Genomic DNA, 26716 nt, shown 5'->3' with positions numbered 1-26716 from the left:
TGGCTTTATTGTAGCCTTTATACTTCTTGGATGGAGTTAACCTGGGGAGTTGTGTTTTGGTTTTTAGAGTTCTTGGGGGTGAGTTTTTCCTCCTCTAATACTTTGTTACCTCACTCCATTAAGCTGGTAGATGGTTGCATTAATTTAAAATTCCAGAGTGATAATTGCCACTAGTTATTGAGCAGATGTTCACTAAATATCAGGTACTATTTTGAGAGCTGTATATATACTGTTTTGTTTAATCCTCTACAAGCCCTTCAGTGGGGGTGTTATCCTGGCTTCTTAGTTGAGAAACTTGCCCTAGGCCCACTAGTTATTAGTAGTAAGAGGCAGAGCTGGTCCTGGGTCTGTCTGATTCCAAAGGCAGTTCTTCCCACTGTAAGAGATGAAAAGCAAATAGGAACCTTGCTTTTTGATGGTGTTCCTAGGAAAATATTCAAAACTACCTACCTTGTTGCCTTATCACATTTTAGAACTTCTTTAATATATTTGCTTGAAAATGTTAAGAGCTAATGGAAAGATCTTGTTTTTCTGCTCATGATCACTTTATCGAGAATCTCTTCAGATATCTGGAAAGGTAAAGTGTGGGAGAATCATCTACTCTAAACTCCTACATAACATTGTTACCCGGTTTCCAATTTTGGTGGTTATGAAAAAATCCCCTCCAAAGGACTGAAGTAAATGTGCCCATCAAAAATATTGATAAATGCTAAATCTCATTGCTACTAATATATTATTAGACCTTTTGAGAGGCCTGCATTTAGCCAACATAATGATTGTGTTTTACTCTTGGTAAATTGAAAATGGATGTGTAATTCATTAGCAATTGAAAAATGGTAATATTCTAATTGTCTTTCCTTCACTGTAATACTTTTCCTCACATGCTATTTGGTTTGGGGTACAGCTTAAATAAGAAAGAAAAGATAAATGCTTCTTTCCCATTATTAGTTTTCAAAATAATGAGTTGTTTCCCTTAGCAGCCTCAAAAGGTGACAGTTTTCAAAATGTTATATACTCATGCATGTAAACCTTTTTTTTTTTTTTTTACTTAGGCTCTTATTATTGATGCTCAAATTGTACCATCTTTAGCAAGTGGTAGCCTCTTAAGATTGGCTCCTAAGTTCCTTTGACATGACTAGTAGTCTTCTGTAGCTTCCTTGGTATCTGGTATGATGAGACGTTCCAGATTCATCTTATGCATTTCCTGCCTCCATAGGAATCAGCCATTTCTCCAAAGAGACATGGTTCCTTTAGTGGGAAGTGGCATTTGAAGAGCCGTAATCTGGGTGTTAGCAGTGGGCGCTCATTGCTACTGGATTGGTCGTTATTTCAGTAGACAGATCTAGGGTGTGTGTGTGTGAGGAGAGTGATAAATTTTTGAGGGTGTGATTTGTGAAAGGAAGCTGTTGTTGAATTTGGAGGAACTTAAGTCTAGGACTCAGTTTCTCTGTGGAATTGTTAATGAATTTCCACTAGCATTGCTGTCGATGACACTGTGTTATGTTGCTGATAGCAGAGAAGCAATCATATGGACATACTGAATAGTTCCATTTCCTTTTGTCCTCTTGAAACATACGCATCTCCAAGAACTTTTATAAATGGCTCCATTAATGTTTTAAAATACTGTACAACTGTAATTTATTCTTTGGTAACATAATAATTAGTGTGTGCCTCCTGGACTTAAGTGGACTAGCTTCAGATAATTTCAAGTTTAATTGTTACTATTGAATATCTGTTAAACTTTGAGTTTATTTTTCCCTTCTTTCTTTATTGTCTTTATCTTTAGGTATACATGTATAGCGTAGGAGGATGTAATAGACCTAAGAGACACTTATAAGAAAGAAAATTATAGCTACCAAGAATAGTAATGCCTTTTAAACATCTACTTTTTTAATTTGCTATTTCATATTAGATTTGAGCTGAACTAAAATTTTCCTTTGAATACTGGATTCAAGGATATGTTTATATATGTTTGTATATGTGTATTTTTTGTATATATTTTGTATATGTGTATATTTTAGTGTAACTGATTTTAACATTTGCCTGAGGCCTCCCCTTTATTTACTGCACGTGCAGAAAAGTACACAAATCATAAGTGGTGCTTGATGAATTTTTACAAAGTGAGTACACTTTGGTAACCAACAACCAGAAGGAGGTAATGTTTACTTTCATCAGTTAGCTAAAACAAGAGCTACTCTGGCTCAGTATTTAGGAAGTTGAGTTCAAGAGTGAACACTACCTGGGGTACTTTTCCTAGTTTTGCCACTCAGTTCTTTAAAATCTGCCTTCCTTTACTCAAATTGTTGTAAGAATTATAAGAATTATATATATATATATATATAAACTCTTAGCAGAGTACCTAGCAGTTGGTATTCTGTGACTGCTTATATTGTTGAAGAGGAGAGATTACCAAGAATTTATTAGAGAGTGTGTTGAATTAATGGGGGGGAGATCAACTTTTATTAAGCAGTTTGTACATGCTAGACAGTTTCCAGAGTTTCATACTCATTAACTCAGAAATACTGCATTTATTATACTTTCTTATAAGTAGTATAAGAATGTATCCGTTTTTTTCTCAATTGAACATGGACGAGATGTGGTTTTAATTTTAATATTTCCAAAAGACGGATTTTATTCAAAGTGTATTCTCTGCCAGGCAACAGTGATAGGGCCATGAAAGAAAACAGATTTGAGCTTAGGCTGCTTTGGGGGAAATTCTGTATCTGGAATGAGAGAAGGGAGAGGTGGTCCTGCTATCTTCCACACAGTTCAGACAATCCCTGGATACTGCTTTCAGTTTGAGGCATCATTCTTTAGGATTAAAGACAAAATGGAGCTCATTCAGAAGAGAGCAACTTGTATAGTGTGGGAATTCGAATCCCTGCCATCATTATCATAATAGCTGCTCTTTAGTAAGTGTCTGCTCTACTCAGGCACTGTATCAAGACTTTGGAACACATTATTTCTAACCCTCACAAGAAATGTGAGAAGTTATTATCTCCATTTTATTGATAGCAAAACTGAGGCTCAGAAAGGTTATCTGTGTCTGTGTTATATACTTAGTAAATAGCAGAGCTGGGTCTTTAGGAGGTATGTATGAGTGAATAAGCTGGGAATATTTAGCCTAAAGAATAGAGAACTCAGGGCAAATATGACGTACAGTATTTTGTGGCTGTTTTTGAGGTCTGATCTGTTAGATGTGTTTTATTTAATGCCAGGGACTAGAAATAGACCCTGTGGATAAAATTGAGACAGATCTACTCAGAATAAAGAGCTAAAATAAAAATCACAGCTATCCAAACATGGAATAGGCTGTTTGAGACAATGAATTCCCATCACCAGGAAGTGTTCAAGCATACGTTAGCAGTAACTGGGTGGGTATGCTTTGATTTCTTTATCTTAATCTTTTATGTATCTACTTCAGGTTTTTTCTTTGTTGTTACCGTGAGGCTTATATAATATAGTTATACTATAAAATACTATACTGTAGTATAAAAATACACTATAGGTTAAGCTGATAACTTCCATAGCATACAGTAACTCTATTCTTTCACTTCTCCCTCCCTCACATTTTAGATTATTGATGTTACAATATACATCTTTTTATATAGTGTGTCCAATAACAAATTATTGTAGAGCAAGTGGTTATGTAGAGAGGATTTGAACTTTGGTTGTGCAGTTCAGTCGTCTATCTTTAATATCCTTTCCAACCCATAGGTTTTATTGGCTTTCATTTCATCAAATAAAGGCTAGAAGGAACATTGAAATAATTTGTTACCTTCCTCTATCTTTACCTCCAGAGAGAAGAGAAAAATATTTCTCAGTAAACTTACTCTAACAGTTGACATGTGAGACTAATAACCTTTTGTTTAATTAATTTCAGATGGAAGGGTAATCTTTCAGATTACCCTTGATAATCTTGGTAACTGTGATTATAACGCTATTATCAAATTATTTATGCTGTCTTACTAGAACTGTAAAGTTAGATACTTATGAATTTAATAGAAATGTAATCTAGAAGCCATTTCTGTCTTTATTGGGAAAATGTGTTACCACAAATTTAGTGGCTTAAAGCAGCACATACTGTTTTATAGTTCTGGAGGTTAGAAGCTCAAAATGGGCCTCAGGGGGTTAGAATCCAGGTGTCAGCAGAGCTCTGTTCCTTCTGGAGGCTCTAGGGGAGAATCTGTTGCCTTTTCCAGCTTCAGGAGGCCAGCTGCATGCTTTGGCTTGTGGCCCCTTCCTCCATCTTCAAAGCTAGCAGCATAACATCTTCAAATCTCCATGTGACTCTTCTTGCTCTCCCTCCATTTATAAGGACTCTTGTGATTACTTTGGGCCCACGTGGGTAGTCCAGGATGAGGTCAGCTGCAATCTTAATTCCCCTTTTTCATGTAACCTAACATATTCACTGGGATGTAGATTCTGGGGATTAGATGTGGATATCTTTGGGAGGGTGGTATTACTATGCCTACCACATGTTATAATGTCTTATGAGCTGATTACTGAAATTGAGCATATGAGTTTACTCCTTTTACCTTTTTATCAAAGTGAAAACCAAGGCAATTTAAAAGGTCAAGTTGTACTATAAAATTTATAAGGAAAAATAGCCAACCTCGTCTCTCTCTTTTCCCATCTCCAAGACCTTCTCCCCCAAGGCAACCACTTTCCATTATTTTAACTGTTTCTTCTGGTATTTGTCTCCATTTTCCTGCTGCTGCTTTTAATTTATTAATTATTATTATTATTATTATTTAAATATTTATTTATTTGGCTGCGCCAGGTCTTAGTTGCGGCATGAGGGATCTAGTTCCCTGACCAGGGATCAAACCCAGGCTCCCTGCATTGGGAATGTGGAGTCTGGACCACTAGGGAAGTCCCTTCTTCTTTAATTTAAAAAAAAGAAAAAGAAAAAGAAAAAAAGTAACTTACACATGTATGCCTCTCTCTTCCTCCTTCCCAAACTCTTAATTTTATAATATCACATTTGTGATTAAATCAGTGTCAGTTGTTTCTCTTTGTGTTATTCATACCTGAGACAGATCATGCACTTTGATTATATTTTGGTTCTTATGCAAACTCTTTGTCTTTTGTGTAGTTAGAGGTAATTATCATTTTTTTCTCTGTCCTCAGGTAAACTCTTTTTTTTAAGAGACATCTCTCCTAGATATCCTTAAATTTTTTTTTTTTAATTTTATTTATTTATTTATTTATTTATTTATGGCTGTGTTGGGTCTTCGTTTCTGCGTGAGGGCTTTCTCCAGTTGCGGCAAGCGGGGGCCACTCTTCATCGCGGTGCGCGGGCCTCTCACTGTCGCGGCCTCTCTTGTTGCAGAGCACAGGCTCCAGACGCACAGGCTCAGTAGTTGTGGCTCACGGGCCCAGTTGCTCCGCGGCATGTGGGATCTTCCCAGACCAGGGCTCGAACCCGTGTCCCCTGCATTGGCAGGCAGATTCTCAACCACTGCGCCACCAGGGAAGCCCGATATCCTTAAATTTTTGATTCAGTCTTAGCTTTCTACCTTCTGAGTCTCTCCCCACTGTCATCCTGAAAATTACCTTCACCTCTCTGTGGTGTTGGAATTCCTTACTTTCTTTTAGACTTTCTTTTTTTCTGTTGGGAAATTTCTTTCAGCCTTTTTTTCCCCCCATGTTGGGAGCTTTCTCAAATGTCCGGTGATCCTTGGGTATTCATTCTTGTTAAAGGGTGAGGCACTGGAGAGCCAGTTGTAACCTTGAGTACAAGCTTTTATTGTAGATAATGAGGCAGAAGTTTCATCGGGGAACCCTCAACATCAGTATCTTTCAAACTAGTATGTGTAGGTCTTTTATTTTGGGCTAGTTTTTCATGAAATATTCCTGTCTCTGCCTGGAATGTATGAATCTAGTTGGCCAGCATTTAGGCACTAGACAGGAGAAGGGAGGGTGGGTGGAAGTTGTTTACCATTTACTAGCGTAACTTTCATTTCGTTTCTCTTTTTAGTCCTGCAGTTCACTCTCAGGCTGGTGTTCTCCCACCTGGAGTATCTGTGATTCGTGTTCTCTAGTATACACATCCAGATCTCTGCTGAGTAGGGGCAGGGTAGCCCTCTGCCTGCTTGGGATTGCCAAACAAAATGGGAGGTAGGGGTACCTGCTTTTTAGATAGTTTTTATTTATATACATATATATATTTATTTGTTTGTTTGTTTGTTTTACTTCTTGGCCACGCCCCGAGGCATGTGGGATCTTAGTTCCCCAACCAGGAACGAATCCTAGCCCCCTGCATTAGAAGCGTGGAATCTTAACCACTGGACTGCCAGGGAGGTCCCTAGATAGTTTTTAAACCAAAACCCCTATTTTTATCTAGACTTCAGCTTTTAAAGGACCTGGTACCTTCAATTCCTGAGCCTTTCCAGGGTTCTCTGAATTGGCTTCCTTTTTCCTTTTAGTGGGGTTTCATTGAGGATCAGATGTAATTGTGTGTGTTCAATTCACCATGTTTAACGGGAAGTTGAATTTTATGTTTTCAATCCTTTTAATTATATTCGAATTTTTTAAATATTTAGAAATCATTTGGCTTTTGCATTTACTTCTTCCTTTAGTCCAGGGTCAGTAAACGTTTTCAGTAAAGGGGCAGACAGTAAATATTTTAGGCATTAAGGACCATATATGGTCTGTGTTCATATTCATTGCTTTTTGTCTATTTCTGCTTGTTGTTGTTTAACAATTCTTAAAAAAGATAAAAACCATTCTTAGCTCACAGGCCTTAAAAAACAGCTGTGGGCAGAGTTGGTCTAATTTGCCAATCCCTGCTTTAGTCTGTCTGCTTTAGGTAAAATATATTTTTAACCTGACTTTTGGTCTTCAATTTTATAGAAAATAAACTTTTTAATATAATTGTTACTGGACAGATGCCAACAAGTGATCCCTTTTAGTCCATTTGATTGAAAATGGCTAGCTTTGTACTCACGCTTCTCCAGGTAATAGAGATGGTCATTTTCTGCTTTTCATTGATGTGTTTTCACACACTTGCATCTGAAAAATAGCTCTGCAGCTTCTTTCCAGCATAATTTATATTTGTCTTTTCGGTTACCATAGAAAGCACCTTTCCAAATTGATTGAATTTAATGACTTTGTACTAATTAACTCTGTAAGTGCAGGGACCGAGGATGATGCCGCTCTTCCTTACCAGCAGGACTGAAAGAGCTTTCCTTAGGAATATGGTCTTGGCTAAAGATCTTTGAGTTTCAGCAAGGCTTTTCTGTCTGTTGTAGTTATGGTAGTTATAAATTCTTTCCTGCTAACTACGTTTAATGCCCTTGGAACCAGAAATAATTTTAGGAGAGGGAATTCCCTGGCTGTTGAGTGGTTGGGACTTGGTGCTTTCACTGCCAGGACCTGGGTTCCATCCCTGGTCAGGGAACTAAGATCCCGCAAGTCGTGAAACAAGGCCAAGTTAAAAAACAATAATAATAATAATAAATAAAATATATTTTTTAAAAAAGAAATAGTTTAGGAGAAAATTACTCTCATCTAACGCAGAAAAACTAAATAAAACAAACCTTTGTGGTGTGTGAACTAGAGCCATCTGAAGAGTAGGAGAGAAGTAACTTTTTTGTAATACTATAATAGTCTGCCTAATGATATTGATTGTGAAGGGTTTTCATCTTCTGTTTTCATTGAAGTTTAGAATGTCAACATGATGTGGACTGTCCTGTACTAAAGGTGGTTGGGATTCTTAGTATATCCTCCTGGGTTTTGTATATTCCTCAGGAGAGAATAATTGATCTGTTAATCTCATCCCAAAGGCTGAAAGCTAAGTTGCCTTGACCTTTTAAAAATGTTTGTTAAAAAAGAAAAAACATATGTGTATTTGATATAAAAGTACATATACACACCGGAAATCTGAGAAAATAAAAAATGAATAAAGAAAAAAATCTGTAATCCAATCTTTCAGAAATAATTATTAGAATTAACATTTTGGTGTGTTTCCTTTTCTTTGGTTTGTGTGTGTGTGTGTGTGTGTGTTTGTTTGTTTTTTTTTTTTAAGACAGATTTAGTTCCCAGCTAGAATAATGATGAATAATTTGAAGATTCAGTAATACATATTAAAGGAAGGATTATAGAGCAAGTCTTAAAACTAGCAAATGCATACAAGATTCTATGGAAAGGCCAGTAAAATTCACAAGATTGGATGTACTGTTTTGCTCATTTTCACAGAACTTGACCTGTACAGTCAGTTTCTTCTTTAGAGAGATTTGTTGGGCGTGGTTTTGGTGTGGTGAGTGCCTGTTAACAAAGCGTGTGCTTAGTGCTGGCGTTCATGGTGGTGAACAAATTTATGTGAGTGCTTGACTAAAACTTACACTTAAAAACATATTGCCCTTTTGAAAAATTAATTCCGTCAGGCATAAAAAGGGCAGATGTTAAAATGACATCCAAAAATCCTGAAACCCCCCTCCCTCTGTTGATGAGTCACCTTTTAGGGTCAAGGTTAGACTAACACCTTGCTGAATAACGGGTACAGTTTCCTTGTTGACTCACCCTCTCCCATGGTCCCTGATTCTAGTTTGAAATAAAGGAGCAAATTTATCACCTCATAAGAAGTGGACCCTCCCTCCATTAGAATAATTTTATAGTAGTCATATTTTTAAAATATTTTTTCTTGTGTGTGTATGTTTGAAAATTGCTGTATTACATGACTACTCAGAAAAGTGTTTGGTCTTCCAGTGAATAAAGTTTCTATCTGATTTTATCTTTATTGACGTTTATTTGGGTCAAAGCAACCACTTTCATGGAATTTAGACTTTTTTTTTTTAAAGGAAAAAACAAAACAAAATCTCAGGGATCCTGATTGAACAAAACAAGGAAGTTATATTCTACTCTGCACTCTACCCCCACTGTACACTACACCTTTTTTTTTCTTGAGTGACTCACTACACCCTTTTTTTTCTTGAATGACCAGCAGCATATTTTTCTTTTATAAGACTCAAGATAAAATGAATAGTTAGGGTGGTGCCATTTTGGTTTTAAAAAACAAAAACTTTCTAAATAATAATCTTTCAGTTAATAGGCTGAGATCAAGGTTGGAGCTGTTTTTCAGATCATCACTTTTGGGGGAAGTAAGAAGAAAGTTGTTTGTGCTATGTTTCTCTGAGACATAATTAGCATAAGAAAACTTTTGGTGATTAATATGTACAAAATTAAGGTAGATGGTAAAGGTAGCTTATGGGCATCTTTAAAATTGGAGAAAGGCTTTTTGGTAAAAAGTTGCCACTATTGTTTCACACTTTTTAGCACCCTAACATCTTAGAATACAGAGTTCTGGCAAGCTAATTTTATAAAAAAAATCTTAAACTAATTTTTAAAAAGAAAGATCTATATGTGTAATCACCCATTTTTACATGGTTATAAACCTAGTATCTAATTTTTTATTCTACTTATTTAAATTAATACATCATAAATATATTCTCTGAAATGCTATATAGCCCTTATATTGTCATTTTAATAGCTGTATAATCTATTCAGTGGATTACTATAAGCATTGCATTATTGTTGAATAATTAGATTTTTAATTTTAAATGATGCAGCAGTGAACAGGTATAACACCGTGTTTCTTGCTAAGATAATTGTTCAAGGCTGTATTTAGAAAAGATTCATTGGGAAGTGAATGAAATAAAGAGCACCTCTTTTAGGCTTGTTTTTATTTTTTATTTATTTTTTAAAATTAACTTATTTATTTATTTATTTTTGGCTGCATTGGGTCTTTGTTGCCGCACACAGGCTTTCTCTAGTTGTGTCTAGCAGGGGCTACTCTTTGTTGCAGTGCGAGGGCTTCTCATTGCTGTGGCTTCTCTTGTTGCGGAGCACGGGCTCTAGGCACATGAGCTTCAGTAGTTGTGGCTCACGAGCTCTAGAGCACAGGCTTAGTAGTTGTGGCACACGGGCTGAGTTGCTCTGCAGCATGTGGGATTTTCCCGGACCAGGGTTTGAACCCGTGTCTCCTGCATTGGCAGGCAGCTTCTTAACCACTGCGCCACCAGGGAAGTCCCTAGGCTTGTTGGTTTTTACGTGAAAGATGTTGTAAAGATGTATTTTGGTTTTGTAAGCTCTCATCTATTTTGCTTTATTTTGATTATATACTATGTTGGAATTAAACGTAAGTACTGGCCCAACCTAAAAAGTTGGAACAAGTCATTTTATTACCTCTCTGACATAATTTTATTTTTTCCTTAACTCTAAAATAATCGTTCCTTTATCTCAATATAATTTTTAATAATTTGTTTGCAGTATATATACCTGAAATATGCACCTAAACACAATTGTATACTGTATTGCCAAGCTATACATTTTTAATTGAGCTCAGTAGTTTGTAAACTCCAGGAGGGCGATGAATCCTAGTGTCTAGCACAATGATTTGCATACAAGGGCCCAATAAATATTTATTAAGTTGAATGAATGAATGTAAAAAAGGGCTTATAATTTCCATCATTGATTGAAATAGACTTCTAAGAGTTAGATTTTAAAATGAGGATTGCCTTTTAGTTGGTAAATATAGACCTATGGATAATCCTGTTCTAAAAGCTTTAGGGGAAATTCCTACTCTTCGTGAATTGTTTAGTGATACTGTTTGCTCAGTAGCCAAGACAGATGGCAGGTCCACAGGTTTCTGAGTTGTTTTGATTTTTATTACATAAGTAAGGTCAGTGCCACAGTTTTGTCTTTTTTCCAAATATTACATGAGTTTGTTCTTGTTGAAAAAAATGCAGATAGAAGTACATATGTATAATTCTCTTCAGTTCCCACCCACAGTTTTGCCAATCACTTCCCCAGAGGCAGTACCTCTTAACAGTTTAGTTTGTTCTTCCACATATTTTCCTTTGAAAGATTAAAATGTTTCTAGTTTGGGGACTTCCCTGGCGGTCCAGGGGTTAAGACTCCACACTCCCAATGCAGGGGACACGGGTTTGATCCCTGGTCCGGGAGCTGAGATCCCATATGCCACACGGTGTGGCCTAAAGAAAAAAAAAAGAACTATAAAATGTTTCCAGTTTTCAATTTTCTGATCACCACTCCTGATCTTAGCCCCTCCCACTTTCCCATTCTTATCTTTTTAGTGTGACTCCTTCTAGATCTTTTTCTTTGCATTTACATTCATATAAATGTACCTATAGAATATATATGTGGTATGTTGACATGATGTATTTCATCAATTCTAAGACTTACTATTATGTAATTTAAGAAAGAAAAACTGCCAATTATAACTAACATACAGTAGATTGTAAAAGCTAATCTGATTTTAGAGATGTTAAAAGTGTGGGTGGCAGAAGTACTTAGAATTGAGGATATATATTTTGTGTATGATTGTATGTAGTTTTCTGCAGCTTGCTTTTTTCATTTAACAGTGTTCCCTTTATGTGCTTCATTTATACCACAGGCTGAATATGACACATTATTTAGCTGTTCCCTTACTGATGAACTTTTAAGTTGGTTACAGTAACAAGAAAAGAGTGCTGCAAGAATATCCCTATATCCACCTCCTTCTGTGTATTTGAGAGTGCTTATCAAGGGTAGATGATGAGAATTGGAATTATTGGACCATAGGGCATCTACGTTTATAATTTTGGAATATATTGCCAAATTTCCTTCCAAGATAACTGTAAGTTTATACTTTGAACATTAGTGTATGAGAATGGGTACCTGTTTGTCCTGTTCTTAACAACTCTTGATGTTACTTAACTTTTTTTAACCTATCTGATGGCAGAAAGCGTCTTAGTATCTAATGGTTTCACTTTCCATTTCCTTGACTAGGGAAATTGAGTATCTTGGCATGCTTATTGGCAACTTCTGGTTTTTTCTTCTCCTCTGAGTTTCCTGTTCATATCCTTTAAACCATATTCTTCTCCCATCATCAGTGATTTTCTTTTGGTGACCTCTGTACATGGATAAAATTTGTAGGCAATATATACTACTTTCTACCTCCTTTCTTGTTTGTTTGTTTTGAAATTTGGTAATCTCTTATTATCATTAGAACCAACCAGTAATTAATCCTGCCATTTATCAAAGAAGTAGAACTATTCTGTAAGGACTTCCCATTTACCCAGTTTCATACTACTTTGGAATGTTGTTGGTGGTAGTTAAGTCTCTACAGGTCAAATTGGCTTCTCTCGTAATTGCCCATTGGAAATCTGCCAGAGCCAGCCATAATACGAAGGAAGTAAAGGGATCTAACAGTTATTACCATTAATACTATCCTATTACCTCTGAAGTGTCAGGCAACTTTTCACTTTATTGGTAAACAGACTAAGAGGTTAAATGGTCCTACAGCTAGGAAGTGTCTGAGATGAGATCTAAACCTAGGCTGTCTGATGCCAAAGCCCCTTCTACCACATCATAGTGCCTCAGTGGGATGGATACTTTTTGAATATAGCCTTTCAAAGTATATGTAATTGTCTCTTATGTTAAAAGTGCTTGATATAAAATTATTTTTTAAACTACTTTAAGAAATGATTGCTGAACATTTTTAACATTTGTAAAATATGTCAAGTGGTATACTAGTATGTGTGTCCCTACTGTAGCTTGACAGATTGGTTTTTCTTTAGTAGCGGCTTTTTTTTTTTTTTAATTTAACTGTAGTTGATTTACTCTTTGAAGTAGTTTTAACATAAATATCAGTACTTAAGCTTTATTTAAAAAAAATTAATTCGGCATAAAGTGTTTCTATCTTGGCTTTGACTATTAAAATTTAGTACTTGAAATTAAAATCTCCCTATAGTGGTGTTTATATATATCACAGGCAATTTGTGATATACCTTACGGCAGAATTTCAACATATAATGCTGAAAATTAGGTATTTTGCCAGTGCTAATTGTTTTCTTTGTATTTATTTTTCTTAAAGAAAAAGATGGCAAAGCATTTCATCCAACGTATGAAGAAAAACTGAAGCTTGTGGCACTGCCTAAGCAGGTTCTTATGGGTCCATATAATCCAGACACTTGTCCTGAGGTTGGATTCTTTGATGTGTTGGGCAATGACAGGAGGTAACGGTGTTTTATTGTATAATGAATTTAATGAGAGTAATGTTGAAAAGGGTACGAAGTAAATTGATTAAGATGTAAATAGCTGGCTCGTTAGCTTTAGAATAAGAACTAAACAAACATTTTTGCTTGCAGCTTTTGGAGTCTTCAGACGTTTATCTGTTTTTGGCTCGGAGATGTTTATGGCTAAATATTGTGGAAGAAGTTTACTCATCTGTTTATGAACATACGACAAGTACAGCTTCATTTGATTCTTCCTAAATAATATTTAAAAAGCCATTTACAATATAGTAATTGATTCCCTTATTGGGACATACAGAGTTGTGACAAGAAAGAATATATTAAGCATTTTATTCAGTTAAGGCTAAACTATGATATAAGAAAAGTAAAACTTTGATACCTTTTACTGGTATGGAAATTATCAGCAGTACAGTTAAATTGTGGTTTACGACAGTAAGTTTGGTTTGTATGTGGCATATCTAATTTAGTAAATCAGTACATGCTTGTTGAAGTTTTGAACCTTTTGTTTATAGTAGAATCATTCTTCATTTTAGTTATAATTGAGACTTGTTCATATTTAGGTTTAAATGAAATCAAATTCTCATTCTATTAAGAAGGGGAAGTAACTTTTCTTGTTATTCTTTACAGGAGAGAATGGGCAGCCCTGGGAAACATGTCTAAAGAGGATGCCATGGTAGAGTTTGTCAAGCTCCTAAATAGGTGTTGCCATCTCTTTTCAACGTATGTTGCATCCCACAAAATAGAGAAGGAAGAGCAAGAAAAAAAAAGGTGAAGTTTGAGGGCACAGAATACTTTATCCTTGAGCAGCCTACTGCATAGTATACTGATGCTTTTGCTTTATGGAATGTCTGTTTTAAATCAGGTGTCTTACTTCCATTGGATCCCCACTTCTTATGGCAATTGCTCAGACTTTCCGATGTGAGCAGGTGTTTTTATTATGAGTTTTGAGGGAAGAGGGTTTGCTGCTTCCGTCTGGCTGTACCTTTAAAATTAACCACCCATCCATCATGGCAGCATTCCTTTTGTGTCACTACACTAGGTTTCTGAGCAAGCACAGTAAGCTCAGCCACCCCCCTCCTCCTTACCCTCTGGTCTGATACACCCTTTGCTGCTGCCTCCCTTGGGTTTCTAGAATATTCATACTTCATATCATGGTTATCAGCTGTGCTACATGGTAGACCTTATATAGGCATTTCATATTGGCTATGGCTTCCAGATGGCTTATTATTTCCAGAGGTTGCATGGGGAGCTGTTGAATGTGCTGTTTGTATGTTTATGGGATTCTCTGTCATGATTGTGAACTCAGCAGAATTATAGTTAGCCCTTTATTTATTTGTTTGTTTATTTGGTTGCACCAGGTCTTAGCTGCAGCAGGCAGGCTCCTTAGGTGTGGCATGCAAACTCTTGGTTGCGGCATGCATGTGGGATCTAGTTCCCTGACCAGGGATCAAACCCGGGCCTCCTGCGTTGGGAGCATGGAGTCTCAGCCACTGTGTCACCAGAAAAGTCCCCCAGCACTTTATTTATCTAGAGGTTATATTTTCAAGAACTTTGACAGTCCAAAATTTCTAGGTAATGAAAATAATGCTGTAACACCAATTTTCCCTCAGATTATATTATACTTACTTTAGAAACAGTTGGTTCTCTGGTTTCCCACCCTAACCTGGATTGGAAATAACATTAGAAGAGAAAATAGCCTAACAGTGAGGGAGAAGACAGAAACCATGAAAAATAGATGCAAGAATGATAAAAGTGTGGCAGTCAGGGCTAATGTGAAAGTAAACTCTCTATCACTGTATTATGACGTGTACAATTTTTATGCTTGCAGTTATAACTCCTGAGTTATCAAGAGACAGAGTATTAGGTATAATTTATTTCTCTTTAAGAGAATAGAAAATATCTTAATACATTTCCAGAAGATACTTATCCAAAGGAACATAGTTTTTAGCCAGAGAAAAACTTTTGATTCTTATGAGAATGGAATGAGGTTCCTTTACTGTAATTGATTTATGTGCTGCAGTCCATTGTGTAGTGATATTGGATCATTGAGGTGTAGCTGTGTCTTTGGAAGTAGGATATATTGCTTTTTAAGGTCTTTTTTAAAAAATTTATTTATTTATTTATTTATTTGGCTGCGCCGGGTCTTAGTTGCAGCATGTGAGCTCTTTTAGTTGCGGCATGCAGGATCTAGTTCTCTGACCAGGGATTGAACCCGGGCCCCCTGCATTGGGAGCACAGAGTCTTAACCACTGCACCGCCAGTCAAGTCCCTTAAGTTCTTTTTTACTGATAAATTGAATATTTAAGTTACTACTCAACATGTAAAACTGTATTTTTCCTTTTAAAAATATACCTTTGTCATGAGATGAGGTCCATGTAGAATTCTTTTAAAGCATTTAAGACTAGACTTCCTCTATCCTGAAGCTTAAGCTCTGGTTTATGGAACATCTTGCCCCGTGTACTATCTGTGACACATAAAAAGTAGATCATGTTATATTGCTGTAGTTTGAGACTTGGTCGTGGCTCTGGTGTGTTAATCACGTATAGAAGTTTGGGGAGAAAAGTGGGGTAACCCAGACACTTCTCATGGTAGGGCCATGAAATGGTGTCTTCTCTGAGACCCCTCAGAAGTCTTCTCTTTCATCCCATCTTCAACCTCCCTGCACTCCTCGCAACTCTCAGCCTATACGGCATCCATTCCTAGTGCCACCGAGTCTGCTCTCCCTCGGGAGAGGGACTGTGGGGGTGAGCAAGAGGTGGCTAAGGGCTGCACCTAGATCCCCAACTGTTCTTTTCTTTTTTTAAATTAAAAGCTTTAATTTTTTTTTTTAAATTTCAGAAATTATACACGAATATAAGCAATATAAATGATTTTCCATTTATGTCAGTATATGAAGCACAAACTGAAAACCTTCCTTCCCACCTTACTTTTAGTCTCACTCTTCTCTCCGTAGATAATAGCGGACAGATTTAAGGTATATCTTTCCAGGCCTTCTTCTATTTATTTACCTGCTTTTTCCATTAAACATATATATTAAATGTCTTTACATATTGGGCCATGTAGTCCTATTCTTTTTTTATGGCTACATGGCATTTCAGGGTGGATTATTCATTTCTCTACACATTTATTGCGTGCTTATTCTTTCCCACACTGTGGTAAGCCCGGAGGATATAGCAGTGTGAGATGGGCAGTCTCTGCCCTTACGGAGCATGTACTTTAGTGAGTAAGGCAGATGTATTGCTAGCTTTATCACACAAATTTAATTTCAACCACAGCAGGCAGTATGAAGGAAGAGCTTGTGGTGCTGTGAGCATATCTTAGAAGGGAGGTTTCAGGGAATCGTAATGTTTTCAGTGGCGCCTTCCTGCTGGACTCCTTTCCTGTTGCTGTGCAGCAGTCATTGTTCTTGCTGTGATCTGTGTATTGCGAGATTGACTCCATGTGATAAATGTCTCCTCGTGAGGTGCTGTGATCTGTGTATTGCGAGATTGACTCCATGTGATAAATGTCTCCTCGTGAGGTGCTGTGATCTGTGTATTGCGAGATTGACTCCATGTGATAAATGTCTCCTCGTGAGGTGCGTGTGTTTCAGATTGTGATAAAATTATCACATGGTTCTCTAAAAAGCTTGCGTCACTCTTCACTGGGAAATAGTCTTAAGTTAGTTTCAAACGGGATTCTTTGTCTAGGGTTCATTCTCTCTGTCCTTTACCTTGTAGGAAGGAGGAGGAAGAGCGAAGGCGGCGTGAAGAGGAAGAAAGAGAACGTCTGCAAAAGGAGGAAGAGAAACGTAGGCAAGAAGAGGAAGAAAGGCTTAGACGGGAGGAAGAAGAGAGGAGGCGAATAGAAGAAGAGAGGCTTCGGCTGGAGCAGCAAAAGTACGCATGTTGTGTGGCTTGTGTTTAACAGTGAGTGACGGATTGCCGCACTGTTGTGCTTGACCGTTTACCATTGTGTGCCTTGGACTAATTCTCTGATTTGTTTGACTGGGAAGTAGACCAGCATTAGCTACTTGCCATTTGTACCAATGAGGTGTTACCAAGGAAGGCCTCATCTTAAGCATCATTTGGTTGTGAATGAAGAATGTATTAGAAGGATTTGGGATTTGCTCCCAGAACCCAGGCACTAGAATAGGAGCTGAGGTTGCTTGCTCTCTGTCTTTGGGTCCACACAATCTCTTGCCTTTGCTTCTCTCAGCTGTGTCTCTGTTTCATTCTTCCTGTTCTCTGCAAATTGTCACTCTGCTTTGGCATATGCAAGGCTATCCTAGCCAAGATTTATGTGGTCTTTGTTTTCATGCATCTGACAGAGACTGGCTGGCATATGAGAGACCCAGTTACAGATTCCAAGGCCAAAGGATCTAGTTGGTTCAGCCTGTGTCGGGTGTCTGTTCCTAGTCTCCTAGTACAGAACTTGGGAGCTGAAGCCATTTCTTATTCAGTGAGGGCTGTGAGAGCAGCTGTCTCAGAAGGGACTGCAGAGGGAGCCGTGGGAATAGGAGGAAGGGATTAATGCCCATAAAACACTGTGGGAGGAAGGCCTAGGGTTCTAGAGGTGGCGTGGCATATAGATTAAACCAGAGGACATGCGGCTCCATTGTTTTCTCCCCATTATTTCTGAGTGGTTCCTCAGAAAAGCTTCACACTGCCCCAGGGCCTCAGTCTACCTTGGAGAGAGACTATGACTCCTACTCTTTTTGAGGGGAGAGGGGTGCCCTAGACGGACCCAGTGTCATGTTCTATTCAGGAGTTTGTGAGATTCTGCTTTGTTATTATCTGTTAACAGATGGCTTTGAGGTGTTTATGTTTGGTCACATGACTTAGTTAAGCATGTGGTTCCTCTGGAAAAAAAAAAAAAAGAAGAGTAATAGTTTACAGAAATCAGTATCTCTAAACCAAGTGTGCCCAGATATTGTCTTCAGTATTCCTCTTTAAGGCAGGCTTTACATTAAATGCCAAGGGCACTCAGATTTTCACTCGCTTTCGTTAATACTTACCAGAGCCATCTGTAACATCTTTTAGCTATTCTGCCTTTTCATATATTTAGGTAGAGAAACCATGGCCAACAGTTAAATATCTCATCTCTGCCATAGATGACAACCCATCCTCTTACAACATCATGTGTAAAGAGTATAGGCTGGAGCCAGACTGCCTAGACTTGAATCCTGGCTCTGGCATCTACTAGCAGTGTAATCTCGGGCAAGTTACTGAACTCCTCCATTTCCCGCTTTGTGAAACCCTACCTCAGAGGGTGGTTGTGAGAACTAAGTGGGTTAGTGCATGGAAGTGCTCTGAACACTGCATGGCACATAGTAAGGGCACAATAAATGTTAGCAGTTACGATGGTGATGATGATGATGGTGATGATGATATGCTTATTATTCTCCCTCTTCATCCCAAATCTTCCTTGAAAAACCTATGTGAAAAATTAGGGGCCGAGTTTAGTTTCTTAATCTTTCTCTGGACCTAGGACACACGTTGATTGGTATACATTACTCCCTTAGGCATTTTTAAGAGTTATGCATTATAAAAATCAATAACAAGGACATTCTGTTTTGTCATGCACAGTCAATCTCCTGTAGTCAGACTAGTGTATATTTTTTAATGTTTTTAGGCAGCAGATAATGGCAGCCTTAAACTCGCAGACTGCCGTGCAGTTCCAGCAGTATGCCGCCCAGCAGTACCCGGGGAACTACGAACAGCAGCAGCTTCTCATCCGCCAGTTGCAGGAGCAGCACTACCAGCAGTATATGCAGCAGCTGTACCAAGTCCAGCTTGCACAGCAGCAGGTACGACAGCTGACCCCGAGCGCAGCCTCACACAGGGTTTCACTTTCACTGGAACGCAAGGTCTTTTCTAACAGTTGCTGATGGATTTTGCTTTAGTTAGCCTCTCAGGTATAATGTAACTTTTAGATGACCTTTATTAAGGGAGATTTTAACATTGCACTGGCAATTATGAAAGGAAGCATATGATATCGAAGCAACAAATGATGTGGCCACTATTATATTGTCATAAATGTATTTGGGATTTGTATGGACCTAGTGTTATTCCAGTGAGTTTGACGTAGATTCTAATAGTGGTCCTGGAACCACGAGGACTTGGGTGATTCGTGCCCCCACAGGCTTTGCTTCCACATAGGAATATGTGGTTGAGGGGAAGGACATGCGACTGGAGGTCACACACCACTTGGATTCTGTCCTGGCTTCGCCATTATCTTGTTTGATCTCAGGCAAGTTACCTATTGCTCTGATTTTTCCACCTTTTCTCCCAGTCAGTAAGAATGGGCTATAAAATCCTGGTACTTGTCTTGTTAACCTCACAGGACTATCAGAGGAATGAAATGAGAAAATAGTTACTCTGTGAAAGTATTTGGTACATAGGGAAGATAACTGATTTTACATTCATTTTTTTTACATCTTGCAGAGGCATAAAATGCCTCCTTAAAGTTAACCTAGCTAAGTTTACGTATTTAATTAATTTTCACTTATAAAGCAGTTACTACCTGTCCAAATACCTGAGTGAAGTAAAGTGTTGCAGGGAATTGCCTGGCGGTCCAGTGGTTTGGACTTGGCACTTTCACTGCCAGGGGCCCAGGTTCGATCTCTGGTCAGGGAACAAAGATCCCGCAAGGGGCTTCCCTGGTGGCGCAGCGGTTGAGAATCTGCCTGCTAATGTAGGGGACACGGGTTCGAGCCCTGGTCTGGGAAGATCCCACATGCCACGGAGCAACTAGGCCTGTGAGCCACAACTACTGAGCCTGCGCATCTGGAGCCTGTGCTCTGCAACAAGAGAGGCCACGATAGTGAGAGGCCCGCGCACCGCGATGAAGAGTGGCCCCCGCTTGCCACAACTAGAGAAAGCCCTCGCACAGAAACGAAGACCCAACACAGCCAAAAATAAAATAAATTAATTAATTAAAAAAAAAAAGATCCCGCAAGCCACACGGCATGGCCAAAATAATAATAATAAAAAAAAAACAAAACCAAAAAACACAAACTATGTTTCTCTGTAACTTTAATAAAATGTTTTAAAAAAAAAAAAAAAAAAGGAAGAGAAGTGTTGCATTATAGTCGCTCCACATTTCTTGTTAGGTGAAGTAATCTTTGTTGTTTTGCCAAGCTCTTTAAATTCCTTGAAAATTAATATCCTCACCTAAAATACATTTTCCCCTGAGTCTTTAGCATTTAGTGAGCAGCTAAAAGGCGCTGCAGGTTTTGTATAATCCATGAGAAGAGGAAAAGGATGTCAAACTAGAATTACAAGATAATAAGTGGTATTTTGGAGGGATTTCTTTTCTGTCCTCTAAAGCCTGTTTCTACTTTAGCATATCACTCCCTGTTTCCTGCTTCTTTGATGGGCACTGAGATAATTTTTTAATAGGCTAGCTCATACACACTGTCCTGCTTATAGGTTGCTATCACTTAGTCATAACAAAGTCAGTCATATAGGGGAAAACCAAAAATCTTTGAAACAGAATTGGAAAGCCATAGTTTAGATTGCAGTGAACAAACTCAAGTTTATCAAATTGATTGGTTGTCTCTGGAAAGAGAGAAGGAGAGGGACTGGGGAAGGAGCAAAGGGAACTTCAGTCCCATAAAGTATTAATTTTTATATAAATACTGAGCAAAATAACAAAATGGGAACACTTGTTAATTTGGGGGTGTGGTTACATGGGTGTTTGTTACATTGTTCCTGTGCCTTTCTGTTCTTTTAAAAACTTCCTGGAGTATAGCAGAGAGATTATGTAAATACATAATTACAATCTATTACATGTAATAGATGTATATTCATAGGCAGTGGGATCCCAGGGTAGGGAGTTGTTCATTCTGCTATAGAGTTTCAAGAAAGGCTTGAAATGGAGAGGGACCATTTGAGCTGACCAATTGATCATCAACAGAAATGCTTTTTTTGCTTTCCTGTCATGCAGTGAATGTTCTGAGTGTGCTGACTTGTTTTGGTTGTATGCCCTTCTTCTGGAAGCTGGTACTCTTTTAGAAAACTGATGTGGAAATTACTGAGAATCTAGGCCTTGGAAGAAGGTATTTTAAACTCTTAAGTGTTTTGCCAACCTGCACTAGCAGCAGAGAGAGGCGTTGCTGTTTAAGTAACTGGTTTGTAGATGAGATGTTAAATGAAGTGTATATGCAGATATGCCAAAATATATCATTATCCCTAAACCATGAAATTATATTATAAAGGCTTTTTTTCCTATGTTTTCTTTCTTTTTTTTTTTTAACTGTTGTAAATGTATGCTTACTTATTATAACTTAGTGTTTTAGTTTAAAAAGTTACTGAAATGCCCCAACACTCAACAGTAGATTGGATAAATAAATTTTGTATTCTCACAGTGGCATATCCTGTCGCAATGCGAACAAACAAAATACAGTTATAATTACTTGTGACTTAATAGATGAACCTCACAAACAAATGTTGAGTAAAAGAAGCCAGACACAAAAAAGAGCATATATTATACAATTTCATGTATGTGAAGTTCAAAAACAGGCAAAGCCAAATCTGTAATATTACAAGTTAGAATAGTTGTTACCCTTGGGGGACTTTCTGGAAAGGGGTACCAGGAAGGGTTCTGACATGCAGATAATATCTTTTTTTTTTTTTAATTTTATTTATTTTTTTGGCTGTGTTGGGTCTTTGTTGCTGCGCGCGGGCTTTCTCTAGTTGCGGCGAGCGGGGGCTACTCTTCTTTGTGGTGCACGGGCTTCTCACTGCAGTGGCTTCTCTTGTTGCGGAGCATGGGCTCTAGGTGCGCAGGCTTCAGTAGCTGCGGCAGGCAGGCTCAGTAGTTGTGGTTCGCGGGCTTAGTTGCTCCGCGGCATGTGGGATCTTCCTGGACCAGGGATCGAACCCATGTCCCCTGCATGGGCAGGCGGATTCTTAACCACTGCGCCACCAGGGAAGTCCCACAGGTAATGTCTTGATCTGGGCGTTGGTTACATGTGTATGTTTGGCTAATAAAAATTGATCAAGCTGTACATTTATGATTTGTATACTTTTCTATATGTACATTATAATTCACAGTTCCCCCAGAAGTTACTCAAGTAATATTTAGGCATTTCTTGTAGTATTAATATTTATTCATCTTGATAGGAGAGGAATGTCCTAAAGTAGTTGTCCTTTAGATTTAAGATGTTTTTATTCTCCATTTTGACTCAGAGGGCATTTTGATTTCATGTTTATGAATATACATATTTTAATCATAATTATGTAAACAGTGATGAATTTTCATTAAGAAAGTATTTTGACCTCAAACTCCATTTTATAAGCTTATTTAATTTTTAGGTCAATATTTTTTACATGATTAACACTTTTTAGTTTAATTGTGATAAGAATTTTTCTGTATATAGTTTAGAGTGAAGATTTAATTTATTGATTATTTTTGTCAATATTTGATTTGTTGGTTACTTTGGGGGCCCTTATCAGGTTTCACCAGTTATAGCTTCTGCCTTTATGAATTTTCTTCTGTGACCATTTATTTCTACCAAGTTTAATTTTTCTGATTCAAATTTTATGTATCTGAATTTTATCAAGATTTTCTTTTATCAATTTTAAGAACAGATGTTACTGTGTTCAGTTTTTACCTATAATAATTTTATTTTGGGTTGATTATTTCTACCTACTTTAATTTTTCCTGGTTAGTTTTTCTAATGATCCTCAGGTCACAAAAATGTGATCCTCAGTTACAGTTTTTTTGTCCACGTTAATATTTTGACATTTTTAGCTGTCAGTTTGATATTGTGATACTAATATTCATTATAGATAGGATAAAAACTGATAAAGTTTATTAGTAATTTCTTGGAGCTACTTGATGGGGCAAAAACATAGGGTCAGAATGCATTTCAGGGCAAACGTCTGGTTTATTAGCCTTCCTGGTCAGTGTATCTTCAATTTTTCCTGACTTACAGGCAGCATTACAGAAACAACAGGAAGTAGCAGTAGCTGGGGCTTCTTTGCCTACATCATCAAAAGTGAATACAACTACGCCAAGTGATATGATGTCAGTGAATGGACAGGCCAAAACCCACACTGACAACTCTGAAAAAGAGCTTGAACCAGAAGCCGCAGAAGAAGCCCTGGAGAATGGACCAAAAGGTACGGTTTGGCATATGTGCTCTTCCATCCACATGCTATAATTCAGACTTCATGAAAAGCAAAAGTCAGGAAGTCAGGTTAATTAGCTTTTGAGAGCAATTACATATTTGTGAGAGTTGAATGCTTTTTCACTCTTTAGTCTGAATCTGGTGCTTCTGGTGACTCTTTGAATAGTTTAGAAGAGCAAATCAGATGTCCTTTGGACACTTTGGGTTGTCTTGTTTTAGATATTGGTTATCTATTGCTATGTGACACACTGTACCTGAATTTAGCAGCTTAAAATAATAAACATTTATTATCTCTCACAGTTTCTGTGGGTCAGGAATTTGAGAGCTGCTTAGCTGAGTGGTGGTGGCTCTGGTCTCTCATGAGGTTGTAGTCAAGGTGTCGGCTGGGACTGCAGTCATGTGAAGGCTTGACTGGGACTAGAGGCTCTGCTTCCACAGTGGTTCCCTCCCATGACTGGCAAGTTCGTGCTGGCCGTTGGCAGGAGGGCCTCAATTCCTTGCCCCATGAAGCCTCTCCAAAGGGCTGCTTGAGTGATCTCAACACAGTGGCTGGCTTCCCCCAGAGCACGTGATGCAAAGGAAAACAAGGCAAAAGCGTCAGTGTCTTTTATGCCCTAGCTTTGGAAGTAATACATCTGCACTTCTGCCATATTCTGTTGGTCCTGATGCATTTTGGGTGGTAACCTTACAAGTACATGAATACCCACAGGTGCGGATCACTGGGGACCATCTTGTAGATTGGCTACCATATATTTACAATATATTTGTGAGACAAAAGTACCGTGTTACCAATAAGAATTTAGATTTTCAAAGGTCTGCTTACCTTTTCATGGGCAGCTCATTCATTCATTCAACAATTGGTTGAAGATTTTCTGAGTGTTGGGCTACAATGGTGAAGCAAAATAACACACATAGAATGTAAATTGTGGCTATGGTAAGTACTGTGCTGGAGAGAAAGATCTATTATGATGTGAGAGCACATAATATGGGGGATATGACCGAGTTAGAGAGGTCACCAGAGGTTTTCCTGGGGGAAGGGACACTTGAGTTGAGAGATCTGAAGCAAGAGCAAGAGTTCACTAAGTAAAAAGTAAAAGAGAAGTAAGAAGGAGTAAAAAGGAAGAAGAGAACATTTCAGTGATGGTGATCAGAGATGGTGGTGTGGTTCATAAGAAAGTTGATTTCAGAGTTCTTCCTTGTTCTTTTTAGAACAAGTAACAGAAAATAGTTTCAGAAAAGACCTTGAAATACCTTGGTTCACACAGCCCCCCCCCTTTTTTTCCTATTAAGAGTTTATCAGTATTTTCAAATGAATCTTTTGTCAAAGGCTCTGTGAATAACTCTGGAAAACCTGTTGAGTACACATAGATACTGCTCAGTAACAAGACTTTACCCATTTTTACTCAGTCGCTAGCGGTTCCATTCCTATCCAAGTTTTTCTCTTTCTTTGAGTTCTTTTAGAATAGCCCCTCCCCTAGAACTTTGGTTTACTCTGAGGTCAAGACTTTTTTCTGATAGAGAGACTGAAGTCAAAGCCCAGCTTTCTTTGTTTACATCCAAAAATGAATTTATTTCAAGTCCAAATCTCTCTACTTTGTTAGAATGTTTCCCTGTCTCCAGCTAGGAAGTTTCCAAGGTCATTCTTCAATGCCCATATGCAATTAGAGTGTTGGAAAAAATCCTGCTTAAGACTGTGGATTGCATTTGTTACTTAAAGTGGTATGATGACCTCTGAATACCTGTGGTGTTGTTAAATGTAGTAATTTGGGGGGTGACTTCCATGGGGAGGCTTTTAAAGTCCTCGATCTAAGGTAGACCACATTGCACTTGGTGCCTTCATGTGGCTGAGCAGGTCGTCCTATGCAAATGTTGCTGCCTACAGGTGAAGGCTCATCCTCTTTAGCCTTTGTAATTCCTGTTGCCTTTAGAATCTCTTCCAGTAATAGCAGCTCCATCCATGTGGACACGACCCCAGATCAAAGACTTTAAAGAGAAGATTCGGCAGGATGCGGATTCCGTGATTACAGTGGGCCGAGGAGAAGTAGTCACCGTTCGAGTACCCACCCATGAAGAAGGATCATATCTCTTTTGGGAATTTGCTACAGACAATTATGACATTGGGTTTGGGGTGTATTTTGAATGGACAGACTCTCCAAACACTGCTGTCAGCGTGCATGTCAGTGAGTCCAGCGATGACGACGAGGAGGAAGAAGGTAGAGCCGTTGGTCCATATTCAGTAGCTGGGTTGTGTGTTGGCAAACATGGTAGCAGTTCAGATGTCAGCCAGCCATATGCTTCCTAATTAACACTTCCTGGATGGGAATCAGTCACTTCATTAGTGGGACCTTGGGCTGAAAAGATTGCGAGAGAAGCTAGCCTCTTAAAGGACTGGGGCCTGAACGTGAATTTTTTTTAACACCAGGAATGTCTGTTTGACAGTTTAGTTTACCGCTTTCTAAATGCTGTTTTACTTCCAGCCTTGTGTGTTGAAAAGCCAAATGTGCAAGGCCATTTTGAAAAATTTTAAAAGAGCAAGCAAGAAATTCTGCCAACTCTGGAATTTATTTAAATTTATATTTCTGATATCAGCTTTTTACGTTGTTATTCTAAGATTTATTTTCTCTAACTAGACAAAATAGAGTGTTTCCAATGACCGTCTAAACTATCTTGGTCTAGGAAGTAGGTTGTGAAATGTATTGCTTACTAATTGAGAAGATGGTCTCTTCAGTTTTGTTACTATCCAGAAAAGTTAGAATGCAGGGCTTTTGTACACACCTAGTAAGCACTTAAGTATCTGTTGACTTGACTGAGAGTAATATGGAAAGAGTGCCCTGACTGGGAGAATGGAAAAGCACCTTCAGTTCTTGGCCCTAACTAACCTTTCAGGTGACTTGTAAACAAACTGCTTATTCTTGAAGAGTGTTGGTAATCACAGAGACTCCATTGGGATACGTTTAAAGAGGTAGTTGTTGAAGGTGCATGGAGGGGGGCTAAAAGTTCAATCAGCTTTTGATATACAAGTTCAGTTATATCACCAAGACAGTCTAGGCCCTTTAGGGTCGTGTATGGCAACACACACACATGGGCCAGTGTCATTTAGGAGCTACTTTATCTTACATGGTGTTTTGTTTTCAGCTATCTTTATTTCTGAGTACCACCAGCAAGGTAAAGCATTGCCCATAAATACTACTAACAGAACCAGAAAGAAAAAAAATGTAAGAATGGGGGGAAAAAAAGAAGAGGTGAGAGAGAGACCTGAGATTGCAGGGCAGGTGCGACTACCATTGTCTTAAGTGCCCCTCAGCAACATCAGGACCAGTAACTAAGCCATTTACTAGCCTTTCTGATGCACACGGGGACTCATTAAAATCAGATGGTTTGCAAATGTTTGGGAAGGGAAGTTTGGGTTTTTTTTCTTTTTTAATTTAATATTATTTATTTTTTATACAGCAGGTTCTTATTATCTGTTTTATACATATTAGTATACATGTCAAGGGAAGGGAAGTTTTTGTTGCATGTGCAAATTACTGCACTTTGTGAATAATAAGAGAGAATTCTC

The 26716-nt window shown here is 38.1% G+C and overlaps 1 protein-coding gene across 1 annotated transcript in view; it reads left to right on the top strand.

Moving 5' to 3' along the window:
* ACBD3 (acyl-CoA binding domain containing 3) overlaps positions 1-26716 on the top strand; it is a 34383-nt gene that overhangs the window by 3306 nt on the left and 4361 nt on the right. Inside the window, exons 2-7 of the mRNA XM_082351933.1 lie at positions 12881-13022; positions 13668-13808; positions 16760-16918; positions 18654-18828; positions 22963-23149; positions 25086-25370. Of these exons, the coding sequence (XP_082208059.1) occupies positions 12881-13022; positions 13668-13808; positions 16760-16918; positions 18654-18828; positions 22963-23149; positions 25086-25370 (1089 nt within the window). The remainder of the gene's footprint in view (positions 1-12880; positions 13023-13667; positions 13809-16759; positions 16919-18653; positions 18829-22962; positions 23150-25085; positions 25371-26716) is intronic.

This window comes from Balaenoptera borealis (assembly GCF_965194805.1).
Source record: "Balaenoptera borealis genome assembly, chromosome: 1".
NCBI classification, from domain to species: Eukaryota; Metazoa; Chordata; class Mammalia; order Artiodactyla; family Balaenopteridae; genus Balaenoptera; species Balaenoptera borealis.
This window is presented reverse-complemented; position numbering and strand designations above follow the sequence as displayed.